Here is a 12725-nt window from a genome sequence, read left to right as displayed (position 1 = left end):
GAGGAGGAGGAGGAGGAGGAGACTGGACAGCCAGTTGTCTGAAATGGTGTAGGGTTTCCTACCTGAGCAAGGGGCTGGACTAGATGACCTCCAGGTTACCTTGCAACTCTTATTCTATGATTCCGTAAGGGTCTCCTGTTTGAGCAGTGGGCTGGGCTAGATGACCTCCCAGGTCCCTTCCGACTCTGTTCTTCTGGATTCCTGACCTGCTGGTTGTTTTGTTCCCTTGTTAGCTGGTCAATCTGAAGAAACACCCCTCCCTCCGCCGAAGCCTGCCTCTCGCCCTTGCTTGAGCAGGGGTCTGGACTAGATGACCTTCAGGGCCCCTTCCAATGCTGTTAATCCATGATTCTGTAAACATCTCCTGCCTGAGCAGGGGACTGGACTAGATGACCTCCCATTTCCCTTCCAACTCTGTTATTCTGTGATTCTGTCAGGGTCTCCTGCTTGAGCCGGGGGTTGGACTAGATGACCTCCCAGACCCCTTCCATCTCTGTTATTCCATGATTCTGGAAGGGTCTCCTGCTTGAGCAAGGGGTTGGACTAGATGACCTCTGAGATCCCTTTCAACTCTGTTATTCCATGATTCTGGAAGGGTCTCCTGCTTGAGCAGGGGGCTGGACTAGATGACCTCCAAGGTCTCTTCCGACTCTCTTATTCTATGATTTTTGTAAGGGGCTCCTGCTTGAGCAGGGGGCTGGACTAGATGACCTCCCAGGTACCTTTCAACTCTGTCATTGTACGATTCTGTATGGGTCTCTGGCTCGTGCAGGGGGTTGGACTAGATGACCTCCCAGGTCCCTTCCGACTCTCTTATTCTATATTCTATAATCTTATTCTATGATTCTAAAAGAGTCTCCTGCTTGAGCAGGGGGTTGGACTAGATGACCTCCAAGGTCCCTTCCCACTCTTTCATTCTACGATTTTTTTGTAAGGGGCTCCTGCTTGAGCAGGGGGCTGGACTAGATGACCTCCAAGATCCCTTTCCACTCTTTTATTCTACGGTTCTGTAAGGGGCTCCTGCTTGAGCAGGGGGTTGGACTAGATGACCTCCAAGGTCCCTTCCCACTCTTTTATTCTACGATTTTTTTGTAAGGGGCTCCTGCTTGAGCAGGGGGCCGGACTAGATGACCTCCAAGGTCCCTCCCGACTCTGTTCTTCTGGATTGCTGACCTTGCCGGTTTTTGTTTCGTTCCTTCCTCAGCTGGCCGATCTCAACAAGCGGCCCCCCGCCGAAGCCTGCCTCCCGCCCCCCAAGCTCGGCGCCCGCGGCCCGCGCTACGAGCGCCAGCCGGCTATGCGCCCGGCGACCATGCACACCATCAACCTCCAGACCTCGTCTCTGCGTAACCTCCGTCTTCCCAAACGGCTGAGGGTGGTCTATTTCTTCGCCCGGACTCGGCTGGCCCAGCGGATCATCATGGTAAGGGTCTCCGGCGGGCAGAGGGGAGGGGGATCCAGGGATCCCATGGAGCAGAGTTCCGCATCCCTGGAAAGGGAGGGAGGGAAGAGGGGATGGGTTTTTTTTGGGAGAAACCAACGCACGCTCGGGCCGACGAGCACCCGTTGCTCGCGGGGTGGTGCCCTAAACGTGGCCCGGTTGCTAATTAGGCCACCGGACCGGGAGGGGATTGTGGCCCGCAGGTTTCGAACCCCTGCCATAATGCCCTCTGCATGAGGGGCCGGTCGGCCAGCTTTGCAACTTTGGAGTCTATCCCGACAATGGGAATTGGACCGGAACGGACCAATTCCGCCTTCCGCCTCCGCCTATTTACGGCCAGCTTTCCTCCTCGGCTGGCCCTCCCGCATCCGTTTTCCCAGGCTGATGCCCGTTCCCCCCCAGGGGTGGGATTCAAACACCTGAACAACTGGTTCTCTTATTGGAGGCAGACTTCCGGAAGTGGCATCCATGCACTTCCGGCAGGCCCGTTCTAGGCCTGGGAGTCCTTCTCCAGGCCTCCCAGGCCTAGAACGGACTTCTGGAAGTGGCATCCACGCACTTCCGGCAGGCCCGTTCTAGGCCTGGGAGTCCTTCTCCAGGCCTCCCAGGCCTAGAACGGACTTCCGGAAGTGGCATCCATGCACTTCCGGCGGGCCATTCTAGGTCTGGGAGTCTTTCTCCAGGCCTGCCAGGCCTAGAACGGACTTCCGGAAATGGCATCCACGCACTTCCAACAGGCCGTTCTAGGCCTGCGAGCCTCCACCAGGCCTCCGAAGCCTAGAATGGACTTCCAGAAGTGGCATCCATGTACTTCCGGCAGGCCATTATAGGCCTGGGAGGCCTGCTTCAGGCCTGCCAGGCCTAGAACGGACTTCCGGAAATGGCATCCACGCACTTCCAACAGGCCGTTCTAGGCCTGCGAGCCTCCACCAGGCCTCCGAAGCCTAGAATGGACTTCCAGAAGTGGCATCCATGTACTTCCGGCAGGCCATTATAGGCCTGGGAGGCCTGCTTCAGGCCTCCGAGGCCTAGAACGGACTTCTGGAAGTGGCATCCACACTTCTGGAGGGCCGTTCTAGGCCTGGGAGCTTCCACTTGGCCTCCGAGACCTAGAACAGACTTCCGGAAGTGGCATCCACGCACTTCCGGCGGGCCTTTCTTGGCCTGGGGAGCCTCCACCAGGTGTCCGAGGCCTAGAACGGACTTCGTGAAGTGGCAACCATGCACTTCCGGCGGGCTGTTCTAGGCCTGGGAGTCCTTCTCCAGGCCTCCAAGGCCTAGAACGGACCTCCGGAAGTGGCATCCACGCACTTCCGGTAGGCGGTTTTAGGCCTGCGAGCCTCCACCAGGCGTCCAAGGCCTAGAACGGACTTCGGGAAGTGGCATCCACGCACTTCCAGCGGGCCGTTCTAGGCCTGGGAGTCCTTCTCCAAGCCTCTGAGGCCTAGAATGGACTTCCGGAAGTGACATCCATGTACTTCCGGCAGGCCGTTTTAGGCCTGGGGAGCCTCCACTAGGCCTCTGAGTTGAAATCCACCCATTAAAGCATGCCGGCTGGGGGATTCTGGGAGTTGAAGTCCTTCCCCCTTAGAGCATGCCGGGTGGGGGATTCTGGGAGTTGAAGTCCTCCCCTCTTAAAGCATGCCGGGTGGGGGATTCTGGGAGTTGAAGTCCTCCCCCCTTAGAGCATGCTGGTTGGGGGATTCTGGGAGTTGAGGTCCTCCCCTCTTAAAGCATGCCGGCTGGGGGATTCTGGGAGTTGAGGTCCTCCCCTCTTAAAGCATGCCGGCTGGGGGATTCTGGGAGTTGAAGCCCTTAAGAGACTGCTATAACCTTGTCTTCCCCACAGACTGGGACGGTGGTCTGGATCGGCATCCTGGTTTACACCGACCCAGCGGGCTTCCGCCTCTACCTGGCTTCCCAGGTGACGGAGCAGAGCCCCCTGGGCGAAGCCGGGCTTCCCGTGCTGCCGGTCCCTGGTGAGGTCCTTCCAACCGGGGACGCCAAGTTATCCCTCTCGGTCTTTTCGGCGGACCGTGGGCAGCCTCCGCCGCCGCCGCTGTCGGAGAACCAGACGTCGGAGTCGGCGCGGCGGCGGGCGGCGGGGCACCGCGCCGAGGAGCCGCCGAACGCCAGGAGCCGGGGTCACCCGGAGGTGGGCTCCACGGCGGAAGTGACCTGGGGGGCCGAGGACGAGGAGCTCTGGAGGAAGCTGTCCTTTCGACACTGGCCCTCGCTGTTCGGCTACTACAACATCACCCTCGCCAAACGGTGGGTTCCTGGTGTTCTCCGAGCTTGGCAGTTTGCCTGCCGACGTTTCACGACCCAACTAGGGAACGTCATCAGGGCGAGAAGGCAGAAGCAGGAGGAAGGACTGTGGGGTCCCTGGTGCTCTCTGAGCTGGGTGGCTTTCTTGCAGATGTCTCGTGACCCAACTAGGGAACATCATCAGTGCTAGGAGGGAGGCGAGGTTTGTTGAGAAGAGGAAGAGGAAGGGGGGGAGGAGAGGAGGAGGAGGAGGAGGAGGAGGAGGACCGTGGGCTCCTTGGTGCTCTCTGAGCTGGGTGGTTTTCTTCCATCATTCCGCCATCCCTCTCCTTCCTTCCTCCCTCTTTCCCTCCCTCCTTTGCTTCCTATTTCCTTTCTTCCTCCCATCCATCCTTTCCCATTCATCTCTTTCCTATCTGCTGCCTTTCCTTCCTCTTCCCTTTCTTCCTCCCCATTTCCTTCCATCCATCCTTCCCCATCCATCTCTTTCCTCCTCTCTCCTCTTCCCTCCCTCCCTCCCCATTTCCTTCCTTCCATCCTTCCCCATTAGTCTCCTTCCTTCCTCCCTCTCCCCCTCTCCTTCTTATTTCCTTTCCTTTCACCCTCCCCATTTCTTTCCACCATCCTTCCTTTCATCTCCTTCCTCCCTCTCTCCCTCCTTTCCTTCCTGTTTCCTTCCTTCTTTCCACACTTCCTTCCTTCCACCCTCCTTCCTTTCTCCATCCATCTCCTTCCTCCCTCTCTCCTTTCCTTATTTCTTCCTCCCCATTTCCTTCCACCATCCTTCCTTCCGCCATCCATCTCCTTCCTCCTTCTCTCCCTCCTTTCCTTCCTGTTTCCTTCCTTCCTCCCCATTTCCTTCCTTCCACCCTCCTTCCTTCCACCATCCATCTCCTTCCTTCCTCTCTCCCTCCCTCCTTTCCTTATTTCCTTTCTTCCTCCCCATTTCCTTCCACCATCCTTCCTTTCGCCGTCCCATCTCCTTCCTCTCTCCCTCTCCTTTCCTTATTTCCTTTCTTTCCCATTTCCTTCCACCGTCCTTCCTTCTGCCGCCCATCTCCTTCCTCCTCCCTCCCTCCTTATTTCCTTTCTCCCTCCCCATTTCCTTCCACCATCCTTCCTTCCACCCTCCATTCCCTTCCTCCCTCTTCCTCCTTTCCTTCCTTCTTCCCCATTTCCTTCCTTCCACCATCCTTCCTTCCGCCCTCCATCTCCTCCTCCCTCCCTCCTTATTTCCTTTCTCCCTCCCCATTTCCTTCCTTCCATCCGTCCTTCCCCCGTCCATCTCCTTTCCGTGGCTCCCAGAATTCCCTTGGGGAAGGGCGTCTCCTCCTCCTCCAATCAGCTCTTCCCCTTCTCCAGGTACATCAGCATCCTTCCGGTCATCCCCGTCACCCTCTACCTGGACCCGCAAGAGGCTTTGGAGGCGCGTCACCCCCACGAAGCCAGCCGGTACCCCTCCTCCTCCTCCTCCTCCTCGGACGTCGTAAGAGCGGAGCAAGCCGAACGGCTGGCCGAAGAGAAGCCCAAAGGACACACACCCCGGGACGTCACCCTGTATAAGTGAGTGTGATATGCGCTGCAACTGTCAGCGTCCCGGTCAGTTTCCCAGTCAGGTCAAGGAGGACACCTTGTGGTTAGAATGCATCGCTGCGGGCTACTTCTGCTGACAGCCGGTTGCCAGCAGCTCGGCCATTTGATCCTGACCGGCTCATGGTTGACTCCGCCTTCCCTCCTTCCGAGGTCCGTAAGATGAGGACCTAAATTGTTGGGGGCAGGCCTCTGAGGCCTAGAATGGACTTCCGGAAGTGGCATCCACGCACTTCCGGCGGGCCGTTCTAGGCCTGGGAGGCCTCCTCCAGGACTCCGAGGCCTAGAATGGAGTACCGGAAGTGGCATCCACGCACTTCCGACGGGCCGTTCTAGGCCTGGGAGGTCTCCAGGCTCTGAGGCCTGGAGTGGAGTTCCGGAGGTGGCATCCACGCACTTCCGGCGGGCCGTTCTAGGCCTGGGAGGCCTCCAGGACTCCGAGGCCTAGAATGGACTTCCGGAAGTGGCATCCACACACTTCCGGTGGGCCGTTCTAGGCCTGGGAGCCTCCTCCAGGCCTCCGAGGCCTAGAACGGAGTACCGGAAGTGGCATCCACGCACTTCTAGCAGGCCGTTCTAGGCCTGGGAGGCCTCCTCCAGGACTCCGAGGCCTAGAATGGAGTACCGGAAGTGGCATCCACGCACTTCCGGCGGGCCGTTATAGGCCTGGGAGGTGGTCTCCAGGACTCTGAGGCCTAGAATGGAGTACCGGAAGTGGCCTCCAGTCCTCCGAGGACTTAGACTAGCCTTCCATTATTCTGTTCTGTTGTGTTCTTTCTATTGTTCTGTTCTGCTCTACTCTACTCTACTCTACTCTTCATGTCTTCTCCTCGTCTCTTCCAGGGTGGCCGCCCTCGGCCTGGCGTCCGGCATTCTTCTGGTCCTCCTCCTCTTTTGCCTCTACAAAGTCTTGTGCCCCAAGAATTACGGCCAAAACGGACTTTCCCACAGTCGGCGGCGGCGAGGGGACCTCCCCTGCGACGACTACGGATACTCGCCACCTGAGACGGAGATCATCCCCCTGGTCCTCCGGGGCCACCTCATGGTAGGGGTCATGTTGGGGCGAGCGGAGCGGCCCGATGGCCACTAAGCCGGAGAGGCGTCTTCTGGTCCCCAAGGTCTCGGGCCCCCTCGCTCGGGAAGTCCCCGTGGCCTCTCAAGAAGGTCTACAAAGCTTCTCAGTTGTCCCAACAGGTGCTTTTTCCAAGAGTCAACTGGACTTTCTTGTGTGTGTGTTTTTCTTGAAGAGGTTTCGCTCCTCGTTCGAGAAGCTTCTTCCGGTTCTGACGAACGGTTCAGCTCTTCAGTCTGAACCAGAAGAAGCTTCTCGGATTGAGAAGGGAAACCCATTCAAGCAAAAATAAGAGTTGCCTCTTGAAAAAGCACCTTTGGGACATCTCCTGAACGTCCTTTGGCGAGTCTATCGAGTTTGAAGATTGGAGACGGGACTGGGGAGGGGACGGACGGAGGGAGAGTGGAAAGAACCACGGGAGACGAACTTTGGGAGAGAGGCGTGAGCAATCGGGAGGCACCCGTAGTCGTCGTCGTAATAGCAACGATTTATGGTGGCAGAGCAACGTTAACAAATAAGAAGCATAAATAAAATAAAGTTAAATGAAAAGCAAAATTAGAAACGAATAGAAGGAAGATAAAAAATGGATTAAACTAATAAAGTACCCATAAACTACCCGAATAAACGTAAAAGAAGACAAAGTAAAAATAATAAAATTACAAAGCCAAGCTAACACAGCTGACCCTTAAATTGTACAACTGTTCATTTGGGCCCGTGATGTTTCCGTAACCCTAAATTTCACTCCGGTCGTTTCAACCGAAGACGAATCGTCGGGATTATCGGAATCTGATAAACCGGACGATGTATCTGCAGTTGTCTTTGGTCTAATATTTTCAAGCCGGAAGCGCCTCGGTGCTTCTGATCCGAGTGCAACGAAATGTTTTGTTGACTTAGCGAGCCCGCGTTCGAGACTCTGCAGCGGGACGCGGTTGAGTTCCCGTCCTTAGCTCCAGCTCCTTCCAGGGGAACGGAGCTTCGCGCAGGCAACGGTGTTGTCACCGCGAATACTTTCAACCCTGAAGCGCCTCGGTGCTTCTGACCCGAGTGCAATGAAACATCTTGCTGACTTAGAGAGCCCGCATTCGAGACCCTGCTGCAGGGCGCGGTTGAGTTCCCGTCCTTAGCTCCAGCTCCTTCCGGGGGACGGGGCATTGCTGACCTCTTGACCTATTTTGCAGGACATCGAATGCCTGGCGAGCGACGGGATGCTACTCGTCAGTTGCTGTCTGGTGGGCCAGATCCGGGTGTGGGATGCGCAGACGGGAGACTGCCTGACGGTCATTCCTAAGCAAGGGTGAGTCCCTCTTTGGTGGCTGCTGATCTCGGAGTCCCATCTGGGTTGTCACAACGATCTGTCGCACGCTGCGTATCTTCCCGCACGGGTCTCTCTCGGTTAACAGAAACCCGCAGCCGATCCGACGCTATGGTGAGCCAGCCAATTACGGCGGCAGCCCAAAAAGCGAATACGATCCTCGGTTGCGTAAACCGAGGCACAGAATCAAATTCACGTCAAGGAGTAGTACCGCTTTGTAAGGCTTTAGTAAGGCCGTCCCTGGAATACCTGCATACAGTTTTGGTCACCAAATGGCAACTAAGATGATTAAACTCTTGGGAGACTAAAACATACGAAGAAGAACGGTTGCAGGATTTGGGTTTGGCTGGTCTCCTGCTTGAGCAGGGGGTTGGACTAGATGAACTCCAAGGTCCTTTCCAGCTCTATTACTCTGTCAATTTGTAAGGGTCTTCTGCAGGGTCAGGGGTTGGACTAGATGACCTCCAAGATCCCTTCCAAATCTCATTCTGTGAAGCTGTATCCAGCTTGAGCCAGGAGTTGGGCTGGATAACCTTTAAGGTCCATTCCAACTCTATCCTTCAGTGATTCTGTCAGGGTCTCCTGCTTGAGCAGGGGGTTGGACTAGATGACCTCCAAGGCGCCTTCCAACTCTGTTACATTATGATTCTGTAAGCGTCTCCTGCTTGAGCAGGGGGCTGGGCTAGATGACCTCCAAGGTCCCTTCCTATGATTCTGTCTCCAGCCTGAGCCGGGGGTTGGACCAGATGACCTCCGAGGCCCCTTCCATCTCTCCTATAATTCTGTTCAGCTTCAGCAGGGGGTTGGGCTAGATGACCTCCAATGTCCCAACTCTCCTTCTAGGATTCTGTCTCCAGCTTGAGCAGGGGGTTGGACTAGATGACCTCCAAGGTCCCTTCCAACTCTGTTGTTCTATGATTTTGTAAGGTTCTCCAGGTTCGAGCCGGGGGTTGGGCTGGATGACCTTCAAGGTCCATTCCAACTCTATCCTTCAGTGATTCTGTCAGGGTCTCCTCCTTGAGCAGGGGGTTGGACTAGATGACCTCCAAGGTCCTTTCCAACTTTCCTTCTAGGATTCTGTCTCCAGCCTGAGCCGGGGGTCGGGCTAGATGACCTCCCGGGCCCCTTCCAACTCACCTATTACGATTCTGTCTCTAGCTTGAGCAGGGGAGTTGGGCTAGATGACCTCCGAGGTCACTTCCTCCAGCTTGAGCAGGGGGTTGGACTAGATGACCTCCGAGGCCCCTTCTAATTCTCCTAGGATTCTGTCTCCAGCTTGAGCAGGGGGTTGGGCTAAATGACCTCCCAGGCCCCTTCCAACTCCCCTTTTACGATTCTGTCTCCAGCTTGAGCGGGGGGTTGGGCTAGATGACCTCCGAGGTCCCTTCCTCCAGCTTGACCAGGGGGTTGGACTAGATGACCTCCCGGGTCCCTTCCAACTCCTTTTCTACGATTCTGTCTCCATCTCGAGCAGCGGATTGGCTAGATAAACTCCGAGGTCCCTTCTTTTCTACGATTCTGTCTCCCGCTTGAGCAGGGGGTTGGGCTACATGACCTCCGAGCTCCCTTCCAACTCTCCTCCTACGATTCCGTCTCCCGCTTGAGCCGGGGGTCGGACTGGATGACCTCCCGGCTCCCTTCCGATCCTCTCATTTTCCCGCTTTGTTTTTTTCCCAGCCTGCGCCGGGACCACAACAGCGGCCTCTTCGACCTCCCCCGGGACCTTTGGGATTACGCTCCCGACGACGGCGGTCCGGAAGACCCCTGGGACGGCAGCCCCCCCTCCCGTCGGGCCCGCAGCCCCCCGCCCCCTCTCCTCTTCAGTGACCAACCGGATCTCTCCTCCCTGATTGACACCAATTTTTCCGAGCGAGGCGGCCAATCCCCCGGAGCCCCGGGAGCCCGTCTCCGGACTCTCGGCCTGCGCCCGGAGGGCTACGATTTCACCAGCCTGGTGGGGAGGGTCTGCGAGGATTCGTCGGGAGCCCTCCCCGACCGCCCTTCCTTCTCGGGCCCCGAGTGCGAGACCCGACGGCGGAGCAGCTCCGGGGACGAGCCCCTGCCGGCTCCGGAGAAGGCCGCCCCCCCTCCTCCTCCTCCTCTCCCGTGGGGATCCGCCTCGGAAAGCTCCATCTGGAGCCTGGAGCTGCAGGGGAATTTCATCGCGGCCGGCCGGAGCAACGGGAGGCTGGAGGTAACTGGGGGGGGGGGCGTCCTCGGCTTTGCGACGACGGTTGGGGTTTTCTTGAGGACCGGCTCCTTGCCCCGACGCGCTTGGCTTAACGACGGCGGGAAGGGGGGGGTCGCGCAAGGGGACAAACCTGACCCGAATGTCTCATCGGACGACCGATATAATAATAGTAATAATAGTAGTAGTAGTAGTAGTAGTACTAGTAGTAGTAATTAATAATAATAATAGTAGTAGTAATAATAATAATAATTAATAATAATTAATAAATAATAATAATAATTAATAATAATAATTAATAATAATAATTAATAATAATAATAATAATAATAATTAATAATAATAATAATAAAGTTGGAAGGGACCTTGGAGGTCATCTAGTCCAACCCCCTGCTCAAGCAAGAGAGAGAATCACAGGAGAGTTGGAAAGGGCCGCAGAGGTCATCTAGCCCAACTCCCTTCTCAAGCTAGAGACAGAATCATAGAAGGAAAGTTGGGACATTGGAGGTCATCTAGCCCAACCCCCTGCTCAAGCTGGAGACAATCATAGAAGGAGACTTGGAAGGGACCCGGGAGGTGATCTAGCCCAACCCCCTGCTCATGCTGGAGACAGAATCGTAGGAGGAGATGTGGAAGGGACCTGGGAGGTCATCTAGTCCAACCCCCTGCTCAAGTTGGAGACAAAATCGTAGAAGAGGAGTTGGAAGGGACCTGTGAGGTCATCTAGTCCAACCCCTGGCTCAAGCAAGAGAGACAATCACAGGAGAGTTGGAAGGGGCCGCAGAGGTCATCTAGCCCAACCCCCTGCTCAAGCTGGAGACAGAATTGTAGGAGGAGACATGGAAGGGACCTGGGAGGTCATCTAGTCCAACCCCCTGCTCAAGCTGGAGACAGAATGTATAAGGGGAGTTGGAAGGGACCTCGGAGGTCATCTAGTCCAACCCCCGTGCTCAAGCTGGAGACAGAATCATAGAAGGAGACGTGGAAGGGACCTGGGAGGTCATCTAGTCCAACCCCCTGCTCAAACAGGAGAGAGAATCATGGGAGAGTTGGAAGGGACCTCGGAGGTCATCTAGTCCAACCCCCTGCTCAAACAGGAGAGAGAATCATGGGAGAGTTGGAAGGGACCTCGGAGGTCATCTAGTCCAACCCCCGGCTCAAGCTAGAGACAATCATAGGAGACTTGGAAGGGACCCAGGAGGTCATCTAGCCCAACCCCCTGCTCAAGCTGGAGACAGAATTGTAGGAGGAGACGTGGAAGGGACCTGAGAGGTCATCTAGTCCAACCCCCTGCTCAAGCTGGCTCCTGGGGGGTCATCTAGTCCAACCCCCTGGTCATGCAGGAGACAGAATCGTAGGAGAGTTGGAAGGGGCCTCGGAGGTCATCTAGTCCAACCCCCTGCTCAAGCTGGAGACAGAATCATAGAAGGAGACTTGGAAGGGACCCGGGAGGTCATCTAGTCCAACTTCCGTGCTCAAGGTGGAGACAGAATCATAGAAGAAGACTTGGAAGGGACCTGGGAGGTCATCTAGCCCAACCCCCTGCTCAAGCTGGAGACAGAATCATAGAAGGAGACTTGGAAGGGACCCGGGAGGTCATCTAGTCCAACCCCCGTGCTCAGGCAGGAAACCCTATACCGTTTCGGACAAAATGGCTGTCCAGATATGTCGGGTTGAATTGTGGTCGTAAGCCCGAGGACTTCCTGTACGAGTCCTCGACTTAACGACGGTCCGTTCCGTGACCGCCAGGGGAACGGTACCTACACTGACGTAACCTCTGCCGTGCTTCGCTTAACGACGGCGGGAAGGAAGGCCACACAAGGGGACAAATCTCACCCCGACGTCTCATCGGGCGACCGATATGTCGGGCTTAATTGTGGCCGTGAGCCGAGGACTTCCTGTACAAGAGTCCTCGACTTACGACGGGTTGCCTAGTAGTGCCTGTCGGCGGTCCCGACGGCCCGGAAAAAGGTGAACCAGGACCCTTATCCTCGCTTAACGACCGTCTCTTTGCTCGCGGGATCCAACTATTTGTCCGAAATGGTCTAGGGTTTCCCGCCTGAGCAGGGGTTGGACTAGATGACCTCCAAGGTCCCTTCCAACTTTATTTTTATTATTATTATTATTATTACTTCCGAGGCCGGGCGGATCACCTGATCGCCCCTTTTGCACCCTTCGGACACGCTTCATCGCCGCCTGACTCGCTTAGCGACGCAGCGCTTCGCTTAGCGACGAACGGCGAGAAACGTCGTCAAAACGGGGCCGAAAATCGCCCGGGAAGTGTCTTGACACAGTTGTGGGTCGGTCCTGCGATTGTGAAGCAATGAAAGGCGATTTCGCGAGGGTTGAAAGTCTCGAGTCGCACACACACACACACACACACACCTCGAAAACAGTTTGGGGTGCGAATTCTCCCGGTGGCTTCAGGCTTTTCCGTCTTGCAGGTCTGGGACGCAATTGAGGGGACCCTGCAGTGCAGCAGCGAGGACGGCCCGTCGGGGATCACCTCCCTGGTCTTCCTGAGTGACAGGTAGGGATTTGGGGGGGGTCCCGGGGATGGGGTGGGGTGGGTGAGGAGTTCGAGAGATACGGAGAGAAAAGAAGGTTGAAACTGTGGGGTGAAGTGTGTGGGGGTGTGTCTTGGTGGTCTTTTTTTTTTTCTTGCAGACGTCTCGTGACCCAACTAGGGAACGTCATCAGGGCTGGGAAGGGAGTTGAAGTGCAATGTAACCTCGCTGCCTGCCGGCACTGAGGATGTTCCATGGATGGGTCACGAGACGTCTGCGAGGAAAGCGCCCAGCTTAGAGTCCTTCCCCTTCCTTCCTTCCTTCCTTCCTTCCTTCCTTCCTTCCTT

The 12725-nt window shown here is 56.2% G+C and overlaps 1 protein-coding gene across 1 annotated transcript in view; it reads left to right on the top strand.

The window, feature by feature from the left end:
* The window catches only part of SCAP (SREBF chaperone), a 34386-nt gene that overhangs the window by 15430 nt on the left and 6231 nt on the right, over positions 1 to 12725 (top strand). Inside the window, exons 11-17 of the mRNA XM_015828649.1 lie at positions 1205 to 1423; positions 3291 to 3712; positions 5072 to 5272; positions 6143 to 6344; positions 7550 to 7665; positions 9361 to 9877; positions 12316 to 12401. Coding sequence (XP_015684135.1) covers positions 1205 to 1423; positions 3291 to 3712; positions 5072 to 5272; positions 6143 to 6344; positions 7550 to 7665; positions 9361 to 9877; positions 12316 to 12401 — 1763 coding nt within the window. The remainder of the gene's footprint in view (positions 1 to 1204; positions 1424 to 3290; positions 3713 to 5071; positions 5273 to 6142; positions 6345 to 7549; positions 7666 to 9360; positions 9878 to 12315; positions 12402 to 12725) is intronic.

The sequence above is a fragment of the Protobothrops mucrosquamatus genome, unplaced genomic scaffold, assembly GCF_001527695.2.
Source record: "Protobothrops mucrosquamatus isolate PMUCROS unplaced genomic scaffold, P.Mucros_1.0 scaffold4764, whole genome shotgun sequence".
NCBI classification, from domain to species: Eukaryota; Metazoa; Chordata; class Lepidosauria; order Squamata; family Viperidae; genus Protobothrops; species Protobothrops mucrosquamatus.
Note: the sequence above shows the minus strand (reverse complement) of the source record. Positions and strands in the feature narration are given on the sequence as shown.